Genomic DNA, 27,253 nt, shown 5'->3' with positions numbered 1-27,253 from the left:
AAGAGAAGACAGCAACACAAAGAACATTTAATTTCACATGCTGTAATCTGACACTTGGATAAAAATTAAAGGTCAGAGATTACTGTTTGACAAAAAATGGACTTCACTTCTCTAAACACCTTCATTGTGTTAATTGCAGTGTTGCCCCATGTGTTGAGTTATATAAATCAATACAAATAACTCTATCATCTGGTCTCTCTTGTGTAATTTATTTATTTATGTATTTGATATGTTAAAGTTACTAACGTGGACAGCCATGGACATTAACAGGGAAAAGCAGGGAAAGAAAGCTAAACATGCCACTTAGATGCATTCAGGGAAACTGTTTTTTAAATGTGTATTTTCTAGCTATGTGCAATGATAAAGTGTTCATAAATTGATGTTTAATCATCTTCTACCTACTTTGAATTTTCTTTTAAATAATCTGTATCTATTAACACGTATACTTAATCATAATCTACAAATGGGTACGCTTAGTTTCAATTACGGCACAATCAAAGAGACCTCAGAGCTGCACCCGCATTCAGGAAGTGGGAAAAGGCTGCTATCTATCCTGGCAGCTGGAGAGGCGCCTCCCAGTTGCAGAGGTGTGTTGTGGCAAATTTAGCCAGTAGTTATCACAAAGGAAACGATGGACGTGGACGCAGGTAAACCTGAAGTTAGCGCGATGTTTCTGTCTTTCTTACTAATAAAGTTAACGTTAATTAAAACTTCAGGACCTCGGCGTTAGCAAACCGGCTAGTAAAGCTAACGTTAGATGGCATAGCGGCTAACAACAAACAAAGCTACGTCCCGCAGAAGTTAGTCAATGATTTAAGGACCAGTGAGTAACATTTTGTGTAGGGAGTTAGTTTGATTGGCTCTGTGTCAGTGTCTTTATGACTTGTATAGTCTCTCTGTGCTGTTTTTAGTTCGTGTGGTGCTGGGTGCTAAGATAGAAAATGTTAGAAACCTCCAAAGTTATTTGTCAACAGTTGGGCCTCGTCCTGCTGCATGTTTTATCCTTTCAGCATGTATAAGATGCACCGTGACAAACTCCACGATTGTTTTTTCTTTTTTTAAACACCCTAGAAAGTCTGAGGAAATGAATGCCAGGTCTAAAAGCCCCTATAGCTGCGTGATGTGTGCAGCTGTACACCCACTGTCTGTGAAATTTCTTCTTCGTATTACAATAAATTGAAGCCCAGCATTAAATATACTGGTTAAAATGTGTAGAAAATTCTTTACATATGTTTGCACTGACAGCAGTTTTTATTGTGACAACTTTTATGGCAGATGAACTAAAGTATGCTGCTAGTTTCTATTTACAAAAGATCGGGAATCATTAAAAAACATGAAAAAATAAATGTGCACATCTGATTGGCGACTAAAATGAGTATATGAGGTATAGAGTATATGTAAGTCAACACTGGTTTTAAATCAGGGGATACCATTTTTTTCATTATTTAGTCATCTACTGATTTTGGTTATAATGTGATTTTCTTCATGAAATTAATTGTTCAGTATGAAAAGACAATAGTAAAAAGAAAAGCATGTCATAATTTCTCACAGCAGTTTTATAGCTGAAAACACAGATATTCAGTTTATTATTATATGAGACTGAAAAGGGCATCAAATTCTCATGTCAAAAGTTCTGTAAGTGAAATTGACTAAAACAATTAATGGATGATCAGAATAGTCACAGGTTAAATTTCAATGACTAATCCACCATTCATTGCAGCTTTAATTTGAAATCAAATTTATTTGGTAGTCGTGTTGTGTTTTTTGTTTTTCTTGTTCGTTTTCTGTCATGAAACAACATAAACATCTCAAACTGTATTTATTTAAGACTTCAGTCCATGATGAAAGAATAAGAGATACAACAGTTGGAAATAAAAAGTTGGGGTTGTATTAACTGGTTACTATGAGTACCACATTATCATGTCTATTAAAAGGTTTGTAATCCTATTTATTTCTCTTTAAGTGTTCTACACTGATCGTAGTGGAAAAGTCACCAGTAACCCTCTGCTGGACCAGCTCCCAAGCTATCAGTCTCTGCTGTACCGCAGGAAGTCATCAGCTGGTGGCTCCAAACGAAGAGCCAGCTCTAGAAGGCGGCTTAGCTCCTCTGGCAGCGGGAAATGGGCCACAAGCACCATCAGCAGACAGGAGGAAAAACTGAAGGTTCAGACAGCACAGAGACCCATCAGGGAACTAGCCAAGACCATGGCAGAGAAACGAAGAGACAAGTAAGGAAGACATTACTATAGTGTCCTTAAAACCTTCTTGTAATAAGATGTTGAAGAGATTTGTTGTACCATGTATATAGTGTGCTAGGTTCTCAACAAGCAGTGTGTCTGACTGTGTTACCTGTTAGAACACAGCGCTTGGAGGAGGCTCGTGACCTCAGCAACTGGATACAGTGGAGGCAAAACACCCGCAGGTATCTGAAGAGGCTGAAGGATGATGCCCAAGTATGGCTGAACTCACTGCAGCTGTGGAGGGGAGACATCCACCTGATAGAGGGTGAGATAATAAGAATAATGAGATAGTCTGACTGTCTGACAACTCTATGTTTACCCTCAGAGATATATATTGATTTTTGTTCAGGTCATCTGGATGATTAAATATATTTTTGCTTTAATGGAAAATGTACCAAATGTGTTTCTGTTATTCTAGAGTTTAGTTCTGTCTTTTGTTTCACTTCAATTCAACAGGAATGTTCGGTACAGGGATCCTGTCTTACTTCTTCTTCCTGCGCTTCCTGGTTATGCTCAACCTGATCATCTTTCTGCTCATGTTCAGCTTTGTCATGTTGCCCATCATCATTGTACCCTATGCTTCAGGGAACACCACCTACAACCAGAACGATGGTCAGTGAGAGCCTGTTTGTTTCAAGCCGGAGCATAATCTAAGCACAAAGTAATCTCAGGCTTACACTTTGCTAAATTGTCTCATAGGTAGTTTGTGCAGTGTGTATCCAAGCAGCGCTCGTCGGGGTCTTGTCATCTTTCATGAGCACATTACAGACCTGCTGTCTGGAGGGGTAAATTCTCAAACTTTGCATTCAGTTGTCTCTGGATTAAAACTGTCCACATGGCTTTCCTCATTCACTGCATATGCTTTTTCTGCAGGGTTTTCTAGAACAGACCTATCTTTTCTATGGTTACTACAAAGTGGACAAAATCCACTTTTCACACATCACTTACAATTTGCCACTGGCATACCTGTTGGTCACTATAGCCTACCTGTTCCTCAGTCTCATCTGGATTGTCAGAAGGTACTGAAAAGACAAAATTGCAATGATTGAAACTCATCTGAAGGGTCTATTTGTTAATGTGTTGGTTTTCTTCAAGGTCTGCTACAGGATTCAAACGTAGCTTGGTTCAGGATGAAGATCGCTTCCAGAGCTTTTGCAACAAAATCTTTGCCGGCTGGGATTTCTGCATTACCAATGAGAACGCTGCAAAGCTGAAAAGAAGCAGTCTCCTTTATGAGCTCAAGGTTAGCTGAATCCTCTTCATTCTGTTTAGCAAGATGTGTGTATATACCAGAAGTACCATAGAGTAAAGCACGGCAACTGTGGCCATATTTACCGGCTACCAGTCTAGGTAGTAAACATGTTTATGGGTGGATACATGAAATCTCAGTGACTGCATACACTGGGTGACAGTTGTATTAACATCCAAGACTTTTTAGATCCTTTTTTAGTTTTTTAGATCCTTAGATCCTTTTTAGACTGAGATAGTATTCTTTGCTTGGAATTGTGTTGTATTTTATAAAGTGTTTTAAATGTGAAGACAGTGTAGTTGATGCTTTCATTAAATGTTGACCTGCCTCAGTTTAAGGCAGTTTGTGTGTGTGTCCTCAGACGGATTTGGAAGAAGAGAGGATCAAGCAGAAAATAGCAGATCGCACTCGCAAAGAGCGATGCCGGATTTACCTCATCCGCCTCATCCTTAACATTTTTGTTATTGGTGTACTGGCTGGTTGCTTCTACAGCATTTACAGAGCCACCATCTTCTCCCAGGAAGCACAGATGAATAATGTAAAGGTAATGAAATGTGGCTGAAGTGTTCTGTTGCAAGCATGCCATATTCCTTCATTTTAGTGTTATTTTTCTGACCAAATAACTGCTATTTCATACACTATTTTGCATGTTTTTCTTTTCTTTTCTTATGTCTTCTAGTTCATGAACTTGAGCTCCTCAATCTGTAGTGTCCTATTTCTGTTTTGAGGAAAAGTTTTGTCAGATTTGGATAAAAGCTACATTTGCTTTTGTGCAGGAGAATTTTATTGTGGATCTCATCATTGAGTATTTGCCCTCAATTGTTATCACTTTGGCCAACTTCATCACCCCCCTCCTCTTCTCCATTATCATCAATTATGAGGACTACTCTCCTGCCTTCGAGATTCGCTTCACTCTTATGAGGTACAGTGAATAGCATTTATTTACCACTGACTTATATTTTTGTTGATAGTGATGTTAAAATTGAAAAACTACCTGCATTAGGAGGTGAAACACTATCTCACTAGATGTGAAAAATAATGGTTGGGTGAAGCTAACATGGCTGAACATGGCCTTTCCCTTTTCTTTCTTCACAGGTGTGTCTTCATGCGGCTGACCAGTATTGGGGTTTTACTCTTCTCTCTCTGGTCTCAGATAACTAAATGTAAAGAGGACCCCTGTATCTGTGGTTATAACCACGTTCTTTACTCTGTAAGTGTTTTTTTTTTTTTTTTTCTCTTAAATCCAAGAAAACATACATGCAGTAATCTGCAGATTCCAGCTTCTAACCTACTGCATACATGCAGAATACCTGAAACTATTTAGCAAATCTTAAAGGTTTTTACATTTAATTTTCCAATGTTAATCATTTATATCTTACATTAACATAACCTGGACTGTATATACCCATTTCTTGGTCTTGATGAAGATGGTTTACAGTGGTAAGTAAGGTACATTTATTCAGCCCTTTATCACTCAGATGGGCTGTCAACACATCTAATGCAGATTTACAATGTGTGTAGTTTGAAAATACTTTGTGTTGATTCATAGTATAAAATATGTTAATAAACTGTTAGAAATGATGAAACTGATCCTGCCATAGGTCTCTGATGTTGCCTTTCTCAGTTAAGTAATGATTTGGAGAATTTTTTTTGTTGTTGTCCACAGTGTTGGGAGACCCGTGTTGGCCAGGAGATGTACAAGCTAACCATATTTGATTTCATCATTATTGCTGCAGTCACCATCTTTGTAGAATTCCCCAGAAAGTATGTCGAAATTTTAATCATTTCAATAGAAATGTACAAACTTCTATTAATCTATTTGTAGTGATCTGTTATTAATTTCCCCTCAGAGGTTCATAGTTTTTTTTTTTTTTTTTTTTTAATCTTTTACTTTTTGGGGCCGATACTGATATTATCTATGTGTATATTATAGTACAGTACCAGTCAAAAGTTTAGATACACTTGCACAGGCAATGGCATTTCAGTTTGTGTGTCCAAACAGAATATATATACATAAATGCATTTTAAACACACATTAAAAAATGTTAATATCGGCGGCATATTCACCGATATTAATATATCTGCGATAGGCTCATATCGGCCGATTAAAATCGTCAACACATATATCGGTCGGGCTCTATATCTAACTGTGTCCTTCTGTTGCACTCTCCTACTCAGGCTGATGGTGAAGCACTGTGATTGTGGTCTGGCTAAGTGGTGGGGCCAGCAGGAGTTTGCTATTCCTCAGAACGTGTTAGAGATCGTCTATGGTCAGACCATCTGCTGGATCGGCACGTTCTACTGCCCAATGCTGCCTGCCATCTGCATCATCAAATACTTCTTTATATTCTACATCAAAAAGGTGAATTTTGTCTTTTCTAGTTGACCTCGTGTTATTGGTCTGAATCACAAGGAGGATTTCTGGCCTTGGTGGCTTGAAAGTTTTCATTAGCGGTTCTTGCAGTATTTCCTCTTTGTTTGCCAGGTATCCTTAATAAACAACTGCCGCCCTGCAACACGGCCATTCCGAGCATCCAGCTCCAACTTCTTCTTTCTCGGCGTGCTGCTGATCGGCCTGGCTCTGGCATGTGTGCCTGTCGGTGTTAGTGTAGCACAGTGAGTAATGACCATATTATGAATTTTGATAATGGTCTCTCTGATGATACATTTACTCCCCTGAGGCTTTAATAGAACCATGAGAGGAAGTATTGATAAGAGGAAGTACTGATGAGTGGAAGAATTGAGTATTAGACTGCATTTACAATGGACCCATTTAGTTTGTTATATATAAATGGGGAAAAAAAGATAATAATACAAATAATTATATAATGACTAAATACATTAACCTTTATTACCACTACTTACATGTTGTCCTGATATATACAAAAAATTTCTCTTTGTTTTTGCACAGAATAAACTGTTCCCAGGCCTGTGGACCATTTGTTAATTACACCACCTCCTGGGAGGTGCTGCCAGCTACAGTATCCCATCTACCCAGTGGAGTCCAAACCCTGCTCCATGCACTCTCATCTGAAGCCTTTGCTGTTTCTTTCTTTGTTGTTACATGGTACGTATTTGAGGCAGATGTTCTATATTTTCTGTTCTCTGTCTGGCTGTGTTTTTGAACAGTAGTGTCCTTTTTCTCTACAGTTTGGCCATGTTTTATGTGATTGCATTAGCTGGTGCTCACAAGAGAGTTATTAACCAACTGAGGGAGCAGCTAGCCATGGTAGGCTTACATGTTTTAAAACAGATTTTGATTTCATTATGTTTGCTATCAGTCTTATTTAAGCATTCTTACTCAAACTACAACATATGTTACTTTGTTTCTCAGGATGGTCGTGATAAACGTTTCCTGATTCAGAAGTTGTGTCAGGCCCAGAGGCACTTAGCTGTCAAATCTTCAGCATCCAAACTGCACAGGAGCAGAAGCAGTACCAGCTACCACACCAGCTTCTCCAGCAATTTTGATGAAGGGGTGTTCCTGGCACACCCACACCCTGACTCGTCCACGCAAGTTTGAGGCAGGGACCTAATATTACAGAACGAAAACCAGATGCAAGACTGGACACAGTTACTGGAGTTGAAAACTCTTTGAATTCATCCCTTAAATGTTCTCCATATTGTGAAAACACTACAACATGCGAGCCTCTGTGGACCTGCTGACACAAATGTGTCTTGACTTTTCAGTGTTCTTCTGTTCACACTAGAAAATTGCTAAAAAGCTGCAATGTTAAGGTATTTTTAAACCACCACTTAGTGCTGAGATGTTTTTTTTTTTTTTGGTGTGAGGTGTTTGTTCTCTACCATATGTTGTCTCTGTTTTCTTTTCCTTCTAAGAAGGACTTGCATTATTATATCCACTGGAGTTAGAAAACCTTGTCTGAATGTGGTGCACTTTAAGAGATTTAAGGCTAATTTTTTCTTACTTTTAAAGGATTTATGTTTACAAGGAATTCATTATATCATAGTGTTTTTCTTGTTTTTTAGTCTAACATTTATATCAGTCACTGTAAGGTTGCATGACAATGCAAAAAAAAAAAACCCAAAAAACATGTGCAATTTCCAGTACTAAACTGTAGCCATCTTCTACTCATTCCTTTTTTTTAAACTCTAAAACAACTTTTGGATGTGATGGGTATGTTTTTTCTTTAACTACTGTTTTGTTCAGATTTTGGGTAAATAGTATATTTTTCATGTTGGGTGCAATTTATATGAATGTAATGGCTGCCTTACTTCAGTAAACTATTAACCTATAAAATAAATAGTTAATTAGTGAAATAACTTCCTCAATCTTTTTTCACGTTTTAGCCTGTGAAATATAATTACTCTGACACTTCCCCCTCCGGCACAATAGAGGGCGCTGGCGCTGTCGGCGTCTGTGCCCGGTCAGTGACAGCAGCTGGTACGGAACCGGAGGCAGCGTGCTGTTGCTCAACTAGAGATCAGAGATAGTCAGCCGAAATGTTGAGAATTACCATCCGGGCTGACATGGGGTCTCTCTGGGTGCTATTCTGTATTATCTATTTTCAGTTCCTGACCGTGTCCTCCGATGACATCGTGGTGGCGTGTGGAGGATTCGTGAAATCCGACGTTGAAATCAATTACTCTCTGATCGAGGTGAGAGGGCTAACTGTTAGCAGCTAGCTGGTTTGTGGCAGCAAGGGGAGGCTGGAGCTGTGTTTGAATTACAGTGTGAATGAATGGGGCGCTTCAGCTCAGAGGCAGCTCTCTTTTCCTAGCAAGTAGAAATTCAGAGTAGCTAATGTTGTTTGGCTAAACGTGTCTGCTAATTTGACTGTAGAGCCAAATGTTTTCTGACATTAATGTCGGCGTTACACTGCACTGCCTGTCTTAAAACCTTTACAGGGATTAGCCTTTTGGTTAGTGAGTGAAATCAACCCGACCTGTTAGTTCATTACAGCAAATACACTTTATACTATCACTTTACTTAACTTCCTATTCAGATTTCTACATGGCCATGCAACAGTGAACACCTCAGATTAATCAATTATCAAATAGAGTTAAGGTGTAATCTACTTGTTGCCTCTTTCATGCACAGATTAAACTCTACACCAAACAAGGTTCCTTGAAATATCAAACGGATTGTGCTCCAATCAATGGTTATTTCATGATCCCTCTGTACGACAAGGTATGGCAAACACTAATTCCAGTATTTCTAACTCTACACTGCTGGTTGTAATATATGAAGATTTGTTTTCCCCCCAGGGTGACTTTGTTTTGAAGATTGAGCCTCCTCTTGGGTGGAGTTTTGGTAAGACCGTGAGATCTGTGTCCCCAGTGTTCACAAGCTCATTAATTACACCAACTGTTTTTAAGGAAGTGAATAGGCTGTGTACTCTAATTTCAAATATTTTGGTGTGCTTTTTTATGTTATGTTTTTATGTATGTAACGTGACAAGAGCCCACCAGTGTTGACCTCCATGTGGACGGAGTCAGTGACATCTGTACAAAAGAGGAAGACATCAACTTTGTTTTCACTGGTTTCTCAGTCTCAGGAACGGTGAGATTTGTTTTGGATTTTCTTCCTAATCAATGAGAGCGTTTGTCTTACAGACCCTACAAGCACTACACTAGCATTAGTGCTTTTGTATAAGTGTGTGTGCGTGCGCGTGCATGCATGCGTGCAGATCCATTTCCTGGTCTTCCAGTTCTTGTCCATGTTGGAAAAGCATTAGTCTTGAATTGAATGAACTAAGATAGGTGTTCTTTTATTTGATTTCCCTGTTGTTCAGGTGCTGAGTAAGGGCCATGTTCTGGGTCCAGCAGGAGTAGAAGTGAAACTCAGCAGATCGGGAACAGAAGAGAAACTCCAGAGTGTCATCACACAACCTGGTGGAAAGTAAGTGGCTGACACCCTTCTGTCCAGAGTAAAGTTGTATGCAGGTGTCTCTTCAGTAAATATATATTGGAAATTGTTTATGTCTAGACTTTTTCTATTTTTGGTATTTCAAACCTAGATATACCTTCTTCAAAGTACTCCCTGGAAATTACGACATTACAGCTTCGCATCCTTCTTGGACTCTGGAGAAGGTTGGTATATATATATATATATTATAAGTATAAACACTGTGTTTTCCTTGGTTGTGGGTGATAATAGTACATACAGTATATAAATATGAATGTAACATCAGCAATGTGAAAATCTGGTATACCCATTTTGTTTTCTGTCAGGCCCCTTTGTCATTTACTGGAGCTGGAAAATCCAAGTTTAGAGACTTAAGCCTTGGTCTCTCAATAGTGGAAACAAACATTCTATAGCCAGTTAGTCAGGCATACCTAGCTAAAACTAATATAACAATCCTGCAATGATATTGAATCCAGCAAGACACTCCAGTAACCAATCAAATATGTGCAAGCTCATATTGCTTTAGATAAAAATTACATGAAATGATTGCTGTAGTTTTCTAGAGCAGTAATAAGCTATTTCTCATACTATTATATTCCCACGTGCACTGTTTTGGCAATACTTTGGTATGTAACTGTCAAACACATACAAAGATATGCTCCCCAGACTGGATTCCTGGGTTGTTTTAGTGTTTAGCTGGTACATGAAACAACATGCCCTTGCCAGTGAAACACAATGCAAATTTCAAATGCAGGACTTTGTTCAGTCTAAACACCCACTAATCCAGAAAATCCTTCATCACATTGATGCACAAATCATGAATAAATATCCAGTATGACCATCAAGCAGTCCCACATGTTGATGTGTATACATTACCATGTTGTAAATGGTGTGACTATTTCTTTTAGTAGACAGATTTACATCAAATTTACACCTTTGGATATATACTGTTGTGTCACCCAGCCCTACCTCAAACATGCAGTGGTTGCTCCTACATTAGGAACATTCAGTGTGTAAGATTTTGTCATGGTTGAATCTTTTCTAATATAAACACAGTAGGCCACAATGGGGATTCAGCTTTTCAGAGTGTACAATGTCAGGTGAAGTCCAAGGGAACTGAGGTGGGATTTTAGCTCTCCAGACAGAAATAGTCAGTGTCACGTTGCTTTTAAAAATATAATTAATGATTTCAAGTGGCAGAGTGTAGAAAGCCTCATTATTCACCTAGTTTCTCAGCTTGTGAAGTTCCTTGTCAGGTTAGTGGGTTTGTAACTAATGATCTCCAGCAGTAATCAAACTGCTCCTGACAGAACCGGCACTCACACCCTCACTGTACTTTACATGATGACCTTTGCCTTCCTCCTGCAGAGTACTACCTCGGTGCATGTCTCCAATGCCAATGCCCCGGCTGCCGACCATCTGGTGGTTGGAGGCTATGATGTCTCGGGGGAGGTCCGCAGTGATGGAGAGCCTATGAAAGAGGTCACCTTCCTACTCTATTCATCCACAGTCAAGCGAGAGGTACACCAGTGTTATTTTAGAAACACCAAAGAATCAAATTAGATCAAGTAATTTTACTGCTTATCTAATCTGTTCTACGTTATTTTAAGAAAGTCAGTATAGCTGCTATAACTTCAACAGAATTCCCATTGCTCCTGAATACCATGGAAGTATACCATATTAAAAACTCTTTCATATATCATAGTGACAGCAAAAGTGATGGATTGAGTGAAACTATATGCAATATAACCATAGATGACTCCTTTTCTGGATGTGTGTGCTGTGATTTCCAGGACATCAGTGGCTGTAACACATCCCCAGTGGAGGGTGCTGATTCTGGGGACAGCTTCGTGGTCTACCTGTGCAGCGCTCTGTCCAGGGAAGATGGCACCTTCATCTTCCCCTCTCTGGCCAGTGGAGAGTACACCGTAGTAAGCTTTTAATCAAAAGTCTTTTTACAGATGAGTGAAACTAACTCATGGTGTTTCAACAAAAAAGGAGACATTATTTGACCTTGTGTGCTTTTCTTGTGAAGCAGCATTAACAATAATAGACCCCTGACACTGAGTAAAGAAAGTGACCTATAAAAACAGATGTTCTCAATGAGATAAAAAATTTTTTCTGGTAATTCCTCATCTAGGCAATTCATTATTTATTTATTTATGTATTGGTTTTTTGAGTTTTCACTTGAGTATAGTGTCCACATGTGGATGCATAACCAGAGTTTTCTCTGCATTAATTGGTCCTTGATCTGTGTGGTGTGCAGTCTAAATGTTAATGCGCTGACTAACACCAAAAGTGCGGTTTTGTTCATGAAATTGTAACTTTATCCTGTTAGCTGCGTTGAAAATAGCTCAGTGTTACTCACAACCTTTCTTACGTAAGTACCTCTGCTCTTGTGAAATTCTTCAGGTGCCTTTCTACAGAGGAGAAAGGATCACATTTGATGTTGCTCCATCTAGGATGAATTTCAAAGTGGAACACAACAGTTTGAAACTAGAGGTAAAAACACTACATCATGTCTGATATTTGTTTTAACGTATGTCATTATCTTGCAAATATGAATACAATTTATGGATAGTTGACCATGTAATGCTGTTTCTGTTTGTCCACGTGTAGCCCATCTTCCGTGTAATGGGCTTCTCTGTGACAGGTCGAGTTCTCAACAGTGTTGGTGGGGAGGGTGTCACAGATGCCACGGTGTCCCTCAACAACCAGATCAAAGGTAACCAGACTAGAAGGCACTACACTGTGTGTCATGTCTTGAAATGGTCAAATTAGAGCCAGAGCACCAGAGGTGCAAAGCTCTATTGTTTCTCTAAGGATTACTAGTAATAGTATTATTATTATTATTATTATTATGATTATTATTTATTTATTCTATTATTATTATTACTGGGCCCAGGCCCCCAAGGTGTAGGTGCAGGGACTGTTGTAATCACTCAAGTGACTGACTTGACCATGAACCATTCGGTATTGACCTTGACCCCACCATGACGTAGGAATGTACAGGAGCTTTCATTATTATTATTATTATTATTATTATGGCCTGAGCACCGGAGGTCTCTAGCCCTATTGTTTCTTTAAGGATTGTTATTGTTGTTGTTGTTGTTGTTTGTCTCCCACGGGGCCATTTTTGAATTGACTTGGTAGGTTTCTATAGCCACGTCCAACACGAAGTGAGGTACAACAATGGAATTTATCACACTTCTCTTACATCTTTCCTGACATATGTGTCAAATTTGGTATACGTGATATATTGCAGATGTCAAATTGGGAACATTTTTTTTGACATGTTGAAATGACGTTACGATGAATTTACACATCTTGCCAAATAAACAGAAAATATGTCACATTCCTTGACAATCACCAAACTTCAGTGGTTGCTGAGAGTGACTATGATAATATACACATGTGCAACATGGCAGACTGACATTGCGCTTAGTTAGCTAATTAGCTAATTACTATTTTCACACACTTACTTCAGTTACTCTGCCCTCACAGTCACCAGTAAGGAGGATGGTTCTTTCCGGTTGGAGAACATGACAGCTGGTACCTACACCATCCGTGTCAGCAAGGACCTTATGTTCTTTGAGCCAGTCACGGTGAAGATCGCCCCCAACACACCTCAGCTTCCTGACATCATCACAGCAGGGTTTGTTTGCCCCATCCACTTACTAATTGGTTAAAAAACATGTGTGTTCTCTCTTCAGTGAAACCACATTGCTTTACAAGCTTTATGATGTTCTGATGTTGGTCCCACACCAGGTTCAGTGTCTGTGGCCAGATCTCCATCAGCCACTTGCCTGAGGGCATGAAGCAGCAGGGTCGCTACAAAGTCACTCTGGCACACCAGGGCCAAGATAAGACCTCAGCCAGGACTATCATTTCTGATCCTCAGGGGGCCTTCTGCTTTCAGGCCAAACCAGGAGACTACAGTGTTCAGGTAATCTTTCACTTCATGACTATTCATAAAAGATCCAAATAGGTCAGTATTGTTAAACTTTCAAGTTGTGGGGTCGTTTTGACTAAGAGAATTGATTTTAACTCCTATGTAATTATTATGGTAAAACCTTGGTTTTCTACAAAATAATTTTGCTTTCACTTCCATGGATGCAGGTGATTCTCCCTGAGACAGAGGTGAAAGCAGGCCTGGCTCTACAGCCTCAAGCCCTGGAGGTCTCCCTTGTGGACCGGCCCCTCACAGACCTACTTTTCACTCAATTTATGGCTTCTGTTTCTGGAAAGGTCTACTGTCTAGGCAAGGACTGAGTCACTTATTGCTCAAACCTTTTCCAAAAGACTTGTCTTGACTTTGAGAAGGAAGTGCGCTCATAAATTGCTTTTATGGAAAGAACAGAAAAAATTATGCAGGATATGATACCGTTTCAGATGCAGACTACATGAATTGTGAATTGAATTCTGTGGTTTTTAGTTATAACAAAAACTGACATTGTGTTCTTCTGGTTGACCTGTAGCATCCTGTGATGACCTCTCAGTAACTCTGCAACCAGTGAGTCGCCAGGGAGAGAGGAGGATGGTGGCCCTTTCTGGCAGCGGCGACATGCTCAGCTTCTCCTTTGACAATGTTTTACCTGGGAAGTACAAAGGTCAGAATTCACTATCATCACCACTCCTCATTCTTTATAATAGTGACAAATAGGGCCAGGCAATAAAACAGCCTTGTCATTTAATTACCATTACCAAAGATGATAAACTGATGTGTAATTTATGATATATGTCAATCATCCATTAGCTGACACATATAGCAACAAAGAACATGCAGGCATTGTTGGAAACCTAAAAAGCAGAGACCACAAGGAGAGCCAGATGCATGGATGAGGTCACACAGCATTGTCCAGTCGTTAGTCTGAGTCCTCTTGTGATAGGATCTGGAGCAGTGGGTGTTTTCCTTGAGGCTTAACAAACATGTTGAAGGTGTTTCTTTTCCAATTCTTACAATTAAATAATTATAAAATATTAGATTCCAAACCTGGTAGGTATGTTGAAGGCATATATGCTGAAGGTGGGTATGATGGAGGCGGAGGACGTGATGCAGGGCACTTTTCCTTTAGTTTCTTTATTGTTGAAGGGCCGTGTTTGGTTTATGCTGTGCAGTGACAAAGTAACAAAAGTATTAGACTGTGAACAAAGCGAGCAATGGCCAAATATATGAGCATAAGAAGTGATTTGCATTAAATAATAAATCCCACTGACATGGACACACAACACATGGCTAGTGTCAAAAGGTGGAACAAATGGAGGGAATCCATATATATATATATATATATATATATATATATATATATATATATATATATAAATAACCTTTGGGAAAGTGGCAGCTGAGATGGGGGAGGTTCCTTCCAGCTAGAAGTGTTTTGATTCATCCTTATCCTGCTTTGCTAGTTGGTAGGAACTTTTACCGTCAATTAATATAAAAAAAATATTTTTTGGTAATATTTCATATAACAGAGCCAAAGTGATAATATTCATGATCGATGAGAGATATTACGTCTTAGAAATTGGTAGTTGTAAGCAGGAGTTTTTCCCAGTTAAAGAAGTGTCTCATCATTTATTTGGAGCATGAATGCAGAGTCAGCACGCAGGTTTTGAGCAGAAGGCGGCACGCCGAGTATATAAACTGGTTCTCTCATCTACCTGCATTTCAGAATCCATCAAGAAATCACAGTAATTACTCTCTAATGATTGTGGAGAAATCAATTAGTAATTACCAGCTTTCAATCATAATTGGTGTTTTGTGCCAGCTTTTAGGAAGCACACCCGATGCTCCTGCACCTTCCGGTGCAACATCTATCTCTGACTCTGTTCAATATGTACAATCTGTTTGTGTGCCTGCAAGCTATCTGCATACACAGCATCTTCGAGGCATGTTTAGTCAGCTTGTACATTTGCCAGGCCAGAGGAGTGCAAGTTTACTTTGTTTGCATTTGTTTAGAGATGAGATAATTAGATTTTCTGGAAAGTCTCAAACGTAACTAATCCTCCTCCTAGGCTTCTGTGACCAAGTGCATCCTTTGTTTTTCTTAGTTTTGATTTTACTATACTCATTTTTCATTGTTCTCTCCCATCTGTACCCCTGTCAGTGAGTATTTCTCATGAGGAGTGGTGCTGGAAACATAAATCTGTGGAAGTGGAGGTTCTAGACTCTGATGTCTTGGGGGTGGAGTTCAGACAGATTGGTTATATCCTGCGCTGCTCCCTGTCCCATGCCATCACTTTGGTGAGTAATTGGTAACGGAGTGCAGAAGTATTGCCTGCTCTGTGTTGAAAATCCTCTAACTGAACGTGTTCGGTGCAGGAGTTTTTCCAAGATGGCAGCAAACCTGAGAACGTCGGCGTTTACAACCTCTCTAAGGGAGTCAACCGCTTCTGTCTCTCCAAGCCAGGTGAGGTTCCTCTTCCTGATCTCTCATTAGCTCAACATAGTATGAATTAGCATATTGAGACCAGAAAAATATGGGTGTATCAACTGTTCCCTTGTGCATAGTTACAGTTTTAAGTGCCCAAAGGTCTGTGTCAGACTAAATATATAACTGGAGCAAAGTAATTAATCAACTAAAAATGGCTTGTCCAGGTGTTTATAAAGTCACCCCACGTTCCTGCCACCAGTTCGAGCAAGACTTCTACACCTATGATACGTAAGTAATGAGAGGCTGTGTCCATTTTAATCTGGAGTAAAACAGTGTTCCCTTGGATAAAAGTCATCCTTCTGATCATTGTTAACCTGTTTGCAGGTCAGCCCCCACTATTCTCACCCTCACTGCCGTGCGTCATCACATGACTGGACTCATCACTACAGACAAGCTCCTAGATGTCACAGTTACCATCAAGTAATTAAGACTTAGTGTGGCTGAACTTTGTAGTAATACTAGCTGCTGTGCTTTTGTCTGTTTGTCTCAACTGGTTTATACCACACTCTCCTTGGTCAGGTCATCCATTGAGAGCGAGCCAGCGCTGGTGCTGGGCCCCCTGCGCAGCCTAGAGGAGCAGAGGCAAGATCAGCAGCTGCAAGAGATCCAACTTCGTCGACAGGAACGAGAGCGCCGTGCTGCCGAAGAGGATGGAGGCGCCAGGGACGACAGCCCTCCGGTTCAAGAGAAGGCTGATGAACTGACAGGCCCCTTCCACTATGAGTTCTCCTACTGGGCCAGGTCGGTTACACTGCATCTTTTCATTTTTTCTTATTACAATAGATAACAGTCACAGTCTTGTAAAGGAATGTGCCTCTGTGGGCAGAGATGTTGCAAATTCAGGACGCTCTGTAATTGCAAACATGGCATTATAGATGGAAAACTAATCTGAACACAAATCAGAAACAGAGACTGTATATAAGCAGCAGATTTTGTTACCAGTTTCTAAAACCATCATCATTTACTTCCGTTCCGTGAGCTGAACATGTAACAGAATATGAACTGATTCTCCCCCAGCATATCTAAAAAATGCAACAGATGAGTGAGTGACCTTGTTGTGTGTATAGTGTGTGATGTTGATATTAAGGGCACATAGGGGAGACCACTTGGTGTAGCATGGACAGTGACGTAGAATCAGCAGGCAGTGCTCGCCAGCTGTGAGAAGCTTCTTCACTTTGTCTACACTGTGGAAAGAGGGAGTCTGCTGGAGCTTTGACATTCACTAGAATCACATTTATGACCCTGTGAGAGAGACACTGTGTGGATGTCTGTGCTGTACAGTAGCTGAGCTAGCACTTCTGCTGTGAGAAGTTGTCTGTGTCTGCGGGAGAGTGTCAGTATATAGCCATAGCCCTGCAGTTTATTGCAATTACTGTTTGTCAGCACTAAATATCTTGTTATGCTCTTAATACAGCAGAGAGATCGGTGGGCCCTTGTGTTTACTGCCACTGCAGAGAAATAAATCTTCATTTACAAAGTCGTTTTTCTGCTCTTATCTGGCTTGCTATTGCTAACCAGTCACCAGCAGCTCTGTGTGAAAGGCACAAACAGGTCAGGCAGTCCTCTGCTTCTTCCACTTGAATCAGCAGCTGCTATCACAGGCAGAGGGTCAATTTCCAAAATTGAGTAGTCTGCAGGATTCAGCTCAACTGAATTTTCAAATCCAGACAGACAGAAAAAAGCTAAAATGTCATTTTTACAAGCATGAGTTTAGTTGGAAAAATCATCGTGTATCAAGTGCTGGGAGTGTCTAGAGTTTAGTGTTCCATGTTTCCCCTAAAACTGTTAATACATACTGCACAGGGCTGGAGAGAAAATCACTGTGACTCCCTCCTCCAAGGAGCTGCTGTTTTACCCTCCTGAAGTAGAGGCCACTATCACTGGAGGTAAGATCTTACACACACTTTGTAATCTAAGCCCCACTGTGCCTACTTTTGTATCCTTGTTTTTGTTATGGCTGGTTTTTAAGTCCTAAACCAGTATGCAGGCTCATGTACAGGTACTTATAATATTTCACTATTTCTTTGGTGTCAAAGAAGAAGAAGAGAAAAAACAGCTGAAATGATAAATTCTATCCATGAAATACCACCAAGCTTCCTAAAATGAAATTATCCTTTCTCCACAGAGTCCTGTCCAGGTCGGCTCGTTGACATCACTGGACGTGCTGGTCTCTTCCTGGAGGGCAAAGTGTCACCAGAGCTACAGGGTGTAGAGATTTCCATCACTGAAAGAGGATCTGCAGCACCTCTCATTACTGTGGCAACTAACGAGATGGGAGCCTACAGGTATGTGAACCCAGCACTTATGTCCAGGTAAATAGAGTGTGTAAAACTAGAGGGAGGATATTTCTGAGCCTGTGATGTCTTTGACACAGATTATAGTAACGCTTACAACAGCGATGTGTGTGTTCTAGTTAAAACTCTGATAGGGCTGCTCAAACAAATGGATAATAGAGTTTGTACCAGTGTCCATCTGACTGGTGTAGCTTCTTTAAAAGGACCTTTTCCAGTAGTCCAGTAATAGCCGTCTGTACATCCATGGATGGAACTTAGCTGCTTTTAATGTGGCCAGTTTCCCAAATGTAAAAAAAAAATACACAAAAAATATTGTGCTCAACGTGTAGCCTACATGTAACTAAATGACCCCATCACAGTGTTATGCTTTCTGTTTAGTGTTATTCTGTGGAGCCATTAAAACCTGATTATCTAACTAACCACAGAGAAGCAAGACAAGGATCATAGGAATGAGCAATCCATTCGTTTCTTTTTTTCATTGTTGCACTGCAAATATTTTTTGTCATTGCCTATACTGATACAACCATTGTAAAGGTGCAAGTTTAGATGTAGGAGAGGATCAGCTTATTTTTATTTGCTGCTGTATGGAGGATCCTGTGAGGTTGCTGAGGCCTTGTCAGCAGCTGCCTGCGAAGAACAAAAATAGTAGTCTCATAGCCATATATGCAATATGGTACAAATATTTTTCGGTTGAAGGAAATAAAGTCAGTTTTTCTACTTAGCCTTCCTATTTTTTTTATTGATGTAATATTTTAAAGATTGATAAAAATCTGTCATTGTCATATGTGTATCATCATTGTCCTTTACATAGTAACCATATGACACATAGTGTAAAAGGTCCATCCCGGAAAAAATTGCCTTCCTAACCACCTGGTTTCTCATATTCCATTAGCGTGGGTCCGCTCCACAGCGACCGGCAGTACGACATCAGCGCCAGTAAAGAAGGTTTTGTCCTGAGTCCTGTGGACGGAACCCAAGGAGATTTCAAGGCCTTTGCTCTGGCTGGTGTTACTTTCAAGGTACATGTGACTATCCTCACTTACATTACATCCCAGTAATCACCATCCACTTCCACATCCACATTACTTAGCTGACACGTTCATCCAGAGTGTCTTACAATTATAGTCTTTTGTTCACATTTACTGCTCTCACTGATTATATGGTTTAAGTGAAAATGAAATGGCATATTGAAAAGCTCTTGTTGGCTCCTGCTGTGTGTTTTCTCAAAATATAATTAAAAGAAAAGATCACTGATGATAGTTGCAGCAGGTTTGTGCCTTGCTGTGTGCTGTCACTGTGTCCCCTTTGTGCTGCTTTTGTTAAGTGAGTCTGTAATTATACGCAACAATCATGAAATCCTGGCAGAAACGGTCAGTGTTGGTTTTAGACAAATTGCTTTCAAATCTTCTGCAGAGTTTATGAAGTTTTGTGTCTGTGTTTATCTTCCTCCTGTAAATCTGTGAACAAAACTTCAGAGACATTAAACTCACCTGTCAGCCTGACAATACTGAATATTTCATAATTTGGTGCTCACAAATAGCACCATGCTGAGTGTGAGATATATATATATATATATATATAATTTTTTTTTTTTTTTTTTGAGATAGCAGAATGCACCATTCTGACCACCCCTCACAACCCACCCACCGTGTCCAGGTGTGAGCGAGGATACAGTGGCCATAACCTTTAAAACAAAATGTGATTCCCTATCTAGAGCCAGTATTTAGTTTGTCCATTCTGGGTTACTGTAGAAACATGGAAAAGCAACATGGTTTGTTGTTTTCCAGTGATTACACCATAATGACAACATATTTCTGAATGATATATTCCATGTCTACCAATAGATCCCTCTAAATATTACACATTGAACTTTTAAAAAAAAAAATCTCTTTCCTTTCACTCCGCACAAAAAAGTATTCTTTCTGTGCTGTAGATCAAATCAGAGGACGGTCAGCCCCTCTCAGGTGTCCTTCTGTCTCTGAGTGGAGGACAGTTTCGTTCCAACCTGTTGACCCAGGACACTGGCCTGCTTACCTTCAATAACCTGGTAAGGAAACCAGCAACCCCTTTATTTGTCTCTGACCCTCTTCAATCTGTTTTCTGCACTGTAGGATATCTGCCCTCTAAGCTGTGAAGCTTATTGTAGGAACACTTTGACCATCTTTGCTTGTTGTTAGAAATAATCACTGCTTTTCTCTGTCCAGAGTCCTGGCCAGTACTACTTTAAACCCATGATGAAGGAGTTCCGCTTTGAGCCAGCATCTCAGATGATCACAGTGGAGGAGGGCCAGAACCTCAGCATTGACATAACTGGCATTAAGACTGCATACAGGTAGTGGACATTACACACTAATGTCCTGCTTAGCGAGCAGGCACAGAATTACAGCAGGACATTTTTTTTTTCTTTTGTACTTGCTAATTTATAGTGTTTGTTAGAAAAGAATATGGTTAAAGCTTCAGAATCACGTGTCTGATTGGCATCATGGTCTTGTGCTTTTGCCCTCAGCTGCTATGGAGCAGTGCAGTCTCTGAGTGGGGATGCAGAGAGAGATGTGGCTGTGGAGGCGGTGGGACAGGGAGAGTGCAGCCTCTACAGCGAGGACACTGTCACTGATGAGGAGGGCCGCTTCAGACTCAGGGGTCTGCTGGTGAGGGTGCTGTGGACTGCTAAAATCAGACTGGAGGGTTTCAAACTAAAATTAACTCTCACACTGGTTTCATCACCCACTTGTCTCAAATCAGTAGGAAAAGGAGCGATTGAGCTAGTACAATATGTTTGTGTAAGCCACATTTGGCTCTGCACATAATGCTGTGCAGTAAGCATATTGAATGTTACTGTGTAAAATTGTAAATGACTTCATTAAGAGAGTGTTTTCTTGCAGCCCGGTTGCAAGTATCTGATTCAGCTGCGAGCTGAAGGCAACGACCACATAGAGAGAGCACTGCCACAGCACAGAGCTGTAGAGGTAAGCAGCAAACTTACTACAGACTTCTTGTTCTGAACACTTAAAAAAATCCCATTGATGTCTTACAAGCTGAAAGTGCATTCTTGATATTGACAGCTAAGAATCTGCATCTACTGATGAATGTCATGTCCATATGATCAAAAACAAAGATCAGCCCCTAAATAGACATTGTAGTGATGATTTTCCTTGCTGCTGTTTTCATTTAGCTATAAATTATCAATGACATAGTTTATCCTTCCTGTGTGCTGCACTGCAGTAACAGTCATGAAAACTAGATAGCAGGGTATGGAAAACTTCTGTAATTGAATTGTTGAAATGACTGTGGGAACCCTGTGATTATGACTTAATCAGCAGTCTTATCACATGGGTCATTTTCTATACGCAGAACAAAAGCAGTGATAATCCCATTGCACTTTTAAACCTTTAAGTTCATAATTTTAGCTTGTCTGAAAAGTGCAGATGCCTTTATCTCTCTGGCAAGGCTGAAAATGCCTTAATTCCACTTAATTCTCTGTTATTATCACACCGGGTGACTTGTACCAAAGCCTTTTCCAAAGTTGGTATTTTCTTTCTTCTTCAAGGTTGTATCTGTGCATTAAGCTCTATGTTCACCCTCAGGTTGGGAACAGTGACATTGAAGGGGTTAACATCATTGCCTTTAGGCAGATCAATCAGTTTGACCTCAGTGGAAACATCATCACATCCCCTGAACACCTCCCAACTCTATCGGTATGAATGTTTGGCTTCTATTATCCCTTGATCTTTTTGGTCTTTTGCTTTTCACAGAACTTTATATGTCTCACAGCGTGTATATTAAGCACCAAATTGATATTGCTGGAATTTTACTCCTATTTTCTCCTCTTATTCTGCCCAGGTGAAGCTGTATAAGAGTGACAATTTGGACAATCCAATCAACAGTGTCTCTCTGGGACAGTCCCTCTTCTTCCACTTTCCTCCTCTAGACAGAGACGGAGAGGTAAGTATGGTTCTCTTCTGTGCAAAGTGATTTCCTTGTCTACATTTAGCAGTACTTATTATAAGGCTGTTCACATGCTTATGTATGTCACTAAAATTCATAGACGGCTCTAGACGTAACCATGACCTAGGATGCTGCTGTTGGATCTGCAGTGATGTTTCTTCTATTATTTCCAGAACTATGTGCTGATGCTGTATTCCACACTGTCCCGCTCCCAGTACGATTTCACGCTGCCTCAGGTCTCCTTCTCCTCCACCGGCTACCACAAGCACGTCACGCTCACCTTCAACCCCACTGTAAGTTCCTTATCTGCTCTTTGACAGAGTTTTCTGCAGGAAAATCCATTTTTAAAAAACGTAGAACTTAAAGAATATGGGTCATGTCTTATTCTGAGAAGGTTATGTATAAAAATGATTGCTTGGGCTTTTTATAATTGTGTAAATGCAGATTGTGTGTGTGTGTGTTTTCCCACAGCGTAAAGTGCCTGACCAGGATGTTGCCCAGGGCTCCTACATAGCTCTACCTCTTACTCTTCTCCTTCTGTTAGCAGCCTACAACCATGAGAAGGTATGTAACAACTTCCACGTTAACAAGAATGTCCTACATTGTAGTTATAGTTTTGTTTTGTTTTGTTTTTTTTTTTTATCTTTTATGGCTTTTCCTTATAGTTCAAGAAGGAAACTGTTGATTTTTTAAAAAAAAAAAAAAAAAAAAAAAAAAACATTTGTTGAAGACCTTTTTTCACCTCTGCTTTGCAGGTTATCCCCCTCCTGCTACAGGTGGTGAACCGTATCCAGGGAGTGAGGAGCATGGCACAAACAAGTGGAGATAGTGCAGCCATGGATGAAGCCAAACGCCAGGCCAAGAGACAAAAAGCCAGGCGTACATAAGGACACGACCACGCCTCAACTAATTGTGCGCTAAATGGCACACAATCACCCATGATCCCTCTGCAAGCAGTGGGTTAGCTGTGTTCTTCAGTGGCTGCGGCTAATGATGGGTGACAATGAACTATTTAGCTCTCTTAAGATGTGACTTGGTTCAACATGAACCACTTAATGTGTGTTACCACCAACTCATCAGCCATTCAGTTTCAATGGACTAATAGCTGCCATTTTACAGGTTGTCTCGTTTCTTTTTTTTTTTCCTTCATTTTTTTTTTCTAAAACACTGAGTCAAAAAAAAAAAAAAATACTGTTAAGATTTGTCATAGAATATGAGCCATTTTTATACCATTGTAATTTGCCTAGGTCAACTAAAATCTTTTGCTTGTGTTTTGAAAGCACTTGAATGGTTTTGATATCAGTCCTAACATTGTCAGGCATGTGGATAATGCGTCTTGCCTTCTCAGCACCAGGGTCGAATCACAGAATAGAGGTGCGACTTTATTATATTAGGTTTTATGGTTCAGTTGATTTGTATTTTAATTTGAAGTTTGTGAAATAATCATCCGAAATGTTTTCAAAGCTTTGCGTTATATGTCAACCTGGTACACCACTGGGGGGAAAAGTGTGTGATCCTTGTTAGCTCAGGAAAATGGTGTTAGATGGAAATCTGTGTGAAGAGACCTTTTTTTTTTTTTTTTTTTTTTTTTTAGTGGCAAACTGGTCTTCGGGGGGTAATAACTGATTAATTTATTAACATATGTCTAATTAGATGTGTATGATAACCTAGGGGAATGTCTTTGTAAAGTGTTTTTTTTTTTTGTTTTTTTTTAATTATGTTCGGTCAGATGATGTGTGACAGTTTTAAAGAGCAACATGAAATGTAAAGACTGACATCCACAGAAGTGAAATTGAAGCAACCCCACTTAGAGACTGCACAAAGGGTCTGTCATGACCTTGAGTTAAACAGAGATAAGGCAGAACTGTAATTTCATAAGCTCATTGTCTTACCACTGAGCTGCATAATGTACTGTGATAACTAAGGGCCTGTATTTAGCTCATCTGCTCTCCGTTGTCTGACTTTCACTAAAAGATAAAAAAGCCACTGTTTACAGTTGAGATATATTCTAATTGGTCTACATTTGATTAGTTGAATAGTTTGCCTGGGGTAGGACAGGGAGGATGCCAGACATGGAGTGTAATTGTCATTTGGTCAGAATCTTGTTAATTTTTTGAGATTATGAATAAAGTTTGACTGGAAGGAAATTGATTTGAATATTATAGTTTTGCCTGTAGGGGGCAGTGTAATGCTAGAGTTAAATGTTCATAAACCTGGCAGGAATTATAGATTTCATGCTTAAGTTTCAAAGTTACTGTGCTAAAATAGTCCTGGATTATAGCCAGAAAATCAATAAGTATCAGGCACTTCTCTCTTTTTTTTTTTTTTTTTTTTTTCTTCTCTACTGGCAGTTGCTGTATTATATATATATATATATATATATATTTTTTTTTTTTTTTTTTTTTTTTTATATTCAATGAACTACAGTAGGTCCAACTACAGAGAAGGCTGGAGGTCTTCCAAAAACCTTTGTACCACTTTGGCCAGCAGGGCTAAAAGAATTGCCATCATATATATATATATGTAAACGAAATTTAGGTTCATGTGCTTGAGACTAACAAACAATGGGTAGCCTGTGCTAAAGTGTTCATTGAAAAATGAAAGACAAGTTTATTTTTACTTTTTGACCACCTTCCATTGTCATCTATTGTCAGCCACATCATTTATCAACAACAGGCAAGAGTGAGTTACTTTGCAGTCAGACATAAATCTGGTGTAAGAATGCTAAAGTATTAGCTACATGGAATGTAGCATGAGGCGGATGAGGTTAGAGCTCAGTTTGTTTGTTATAAATAGCTGGGATTGTTATTGCACAATTCAGCAAACTGTGTGTGTGCGGCCATCACTGTTGGTTGGTTTCTTTTAATTTTTCTGCTAAAATAGAAATTGTTTAAGAGCGATCTTAATGCCTTTAATTTCCTTACGTGAAGTATTTTGAATTTGTGTGTGTGCGTGTGTGCAACCATGCAACATTTTGGCCTATTGTTATGGCAAGCTCCTGGAAATTAACATAGAACTTGAGTGTTTTGCTGTTTATTACTCATTCCACTACATGACTGCAAAGTGAATGCAGTGCAAAACTATTAAAGAAACAAGACTCGAAATTACTAGAAATGATCTCCAGCAGATAGTGATTTCCACCAATATACAGTGGGTACGGAAAGTATTCAGACCCCTTTAAATTTTTCACTCTTTGTGTCATTGCTGCCATTTGCCAAAATCAAAAAAGTTCATTTTATTTCTCATTAATGTACACTCAGCACCCCATCTTGACAGAAAAAAAACAAATGTAGAAATTTTTGCAAATTTATTAAAAAAGAAAAACTGAAATATCACATGGTCATAAGTATTCAGACCCTGTGCTCAGTATTGAGTAGAAGCACCCTTTTGAGCTAGTACAGCCATGAGTCTTCTTGGGAATGATGCAACAAGTTTTTCACACCTGGATTTGGGGATCCTCTGCCATTCTTCCTTGCAGATCCTCTCCAGTTCTGTCAGGTTGGATGGTGAACGTTGGTGGACAGCCATTTTCAGGTCTCTCCAGAGATGCTCAATAGGGTTTAGGTCAGGGCTCTGGCTGGGACAGTCAAGAACGGTCACAGAGTTGTTCCGAAGCCACTGCTTTGTTATTTTAGCTGTGTGCTTGGGGTCATTGTCCTGTTGAAAGGTGAACCTTCGGCCCAGTCTGAGGTCCTGAGCACTCTGGAAGAGGTTTTCTTCCAGGATATCTCTGTACTTGGCCGCATTCATCTTTCCTTCAATTGCAACCAGTCGTCCTGTCCCTGCAGCTGAAAAACACCCCCACAACATGATGCTCCCACCACCATGTTTCACTGTAGGGATTGTATTGGGCAGGTGATGAGCAGTGCCTGGTTTTCTCCACACATACCGCTTAGAATTAACGCCAAAAGGTTAAATCTTGGCCTCATCAGACCAAAGAATCTTATTTCTCATAGTCTGGGAGTCCTTCATGTGTCTTTTGGCAAACTCTATGCGGGCTTTCATGTGTCTTGCACTGAGGAGAGGCTTCCGTCGGGCCACTCTGCCATAAAGCCCCGACTGGTGGAGGGCTGCAGTGATAGTTGTCTTTGTGGAACTTTCTCCCATCTCCCTACTGCATCTCTGGAGCTCAGCCACAGTGATCTTTGGGTTCTTCTTTACCTCTCTCACCAAGGCTCTTCTCCCACGATTGCTCAGTTTGGCTGGACGGCCAGGTCTAGGAAGAGTTCTGGTCGTCCCACACTTTTTCCATTTGAGGATTATGGAGGCCACTGTGCTCTTAGGAACCTTGAGTGCTGCAGAAATTCTTTTGTAACCTTGACCAGATCTGTGCCTTGCCACAATTCTGTCTCTGAGCTCCTTGGGCAGTTCCTTCGACCTCATGATTCTCATTTGCTCTAACATGCACTGTGAGCTGTAAGGTCTTATATAGACAGGTGTGTGCCTTTCCTAATCAAGTCCAATCAGTTTAATTAAACACAGCTGGACTCCAATGAAGGAGCAGAACCATCTCAAGGAGGATCAGAAGAAATGGACAGCATGTGAGTTAAATATGAGTGTCACTGCAAAGGGTCTGAATACTTATGACCATGTGATATTTCAGTTTTTCTTTTTTAATAAATTTGCAAAAATTTCTACATTTCTGTTTTTTTCTGTCAAGATGGGGTGCTGAGTGTACATTAATGAGAAATAAAATGAACTTTTTTGATTTTGGCAAATGGCAGCAATGACACAAAGAGTGAAAAATTTAAAGGGGTCTGAATACTTTCCGTACCCACTGTAGTTACAACTAACAGTAGATAACAGTAAAAACTGCCTGGTTCTGTGTTCCACTACCTAGAGTAGCGTGTCTGCTGTCCCTGCTTTGTTTCCTGGATCACAGGTTACCTGACAAAAAGGCCACAGTTTGTCGGGTTGGTGAACTGGTAGAATTTGGAGCCGCACAGAGGCTCCACAGGAGACTGTATTGGCACCACTCCTATACACACTGTACACAGCAGACTACAAGTACAATTCTGATTGTTGCCACATTTAGAAGTACAGAGTCACAAAACTGCCTCCTACTGAACACCTCTTAAACCAAGGAGATGGTACTGGATTTTTGAACGTCTAAGCTCCTTCATCCAGTTGACATCTGTGCTCCGGACGTTGAATATCTACAAATATCTAGGTGTGCACCTGGACAATAAGTTGAACTGGTGGCTGAACACAGGACGTTCTAT

The 27,253-nt window shown here is 40.0% G+C and overlaps 1 protein-coding gene across 1 annotated transcript; it reads left to right on the top strand.

Moving 5' to 3' along the window:
* The first annotated feature begins 516 nt into the window (after nucleotides 1-516).
* On the top strand, nucleotides 517-24,182 carry LOC113128112 (nodal modulator 1-like). Its single transcript, XM_026303175.1, is given in 49 exon segments — nucleotides 517-647; nucleotides 1,964-2,228; nucleotides 2,357-2,505; nucleotides 2,697-2,852; nucleotides 2,940-3,025; nucleotides 3,114-3,259; nucleotides 3,336-3,483; nucleotides 3,851-4,033; nucleotides 4,266-4,411; nucleotides 4,585-4,699; nucleotides 5,156-5,253; nucleotides 5,668-5,851; nucleotides 5,975-6,105; nucleotides 6,401-6,556; nucleotides 6,640-6,718; nucleotides 6,824-7,010; nucleotides 7,661-7,667; nucleotides 7,847-7,921; nucleotides 7,923-8,109; nucleotides 8,552-8,641; nucleotides 8,719-8,764; nucleotides 8,913-9,013; nucleotides 9,246-9,352; nucleotides 9,471-9,543; nucleotides 10,727-10,879; nucleotides 11,152-11,289; nucleotides 11,771-11,860; nucleotides 11,978-12,083; nucleotides 12,863-13,013; nucleotides 13,127-13,304; nucleotides 13,478-13,619; nucleotides 13,837-13,968; nucleotides 15,466-15,602; nucleotides 15,681-15,768; nucleotides 15,957-16,020; nucleotides 16,117-16,212; nucleotides 16,312-16,533; nucleotides 17,596-17,678; nucleotides 17,918-18,077; nucleotides 18,979-19,105; nucleotides 20,020-20,133; nucleotides 20,291-20,418; nucleotides 20,593-20,734; nucleotides 20,969-21,052; nucleotides 21,671-21,781; nucleotides 21,927-22,028; nucleotides 22,205-22,324; nucleotides 22,503-22,595; nucleotides 22,787-24,182. Coding segments are annotated over 49 exon segments (6,024 nt in total). The 5' UTR covers nucleotides 517-631; the 3' UTR covers nucleotides 22,919-24,182.
* Nucleotides 24,183-27,253: the final 3,071 nt, after the last annotated feature.

This window comes from Mastacembelus armatus, chromosome 1 (genome assembly GCF_900324485.2).
Source record: "Mastacembelus armatus chromosome 1, fMasArm1.2, whole genome shotgun sequence".
Lineage (NCBI taxonomy): Eukaryota > Metazoa > Chordata > Actinopteri > Synbranchiformes > Mastacembelidae > Mastacembelus > Mastacembelus armatus.
Note: the sequence above shows the minus strand (reverse complement) of the source record. Positions and strands in the feature narration are given on the sequence as shown.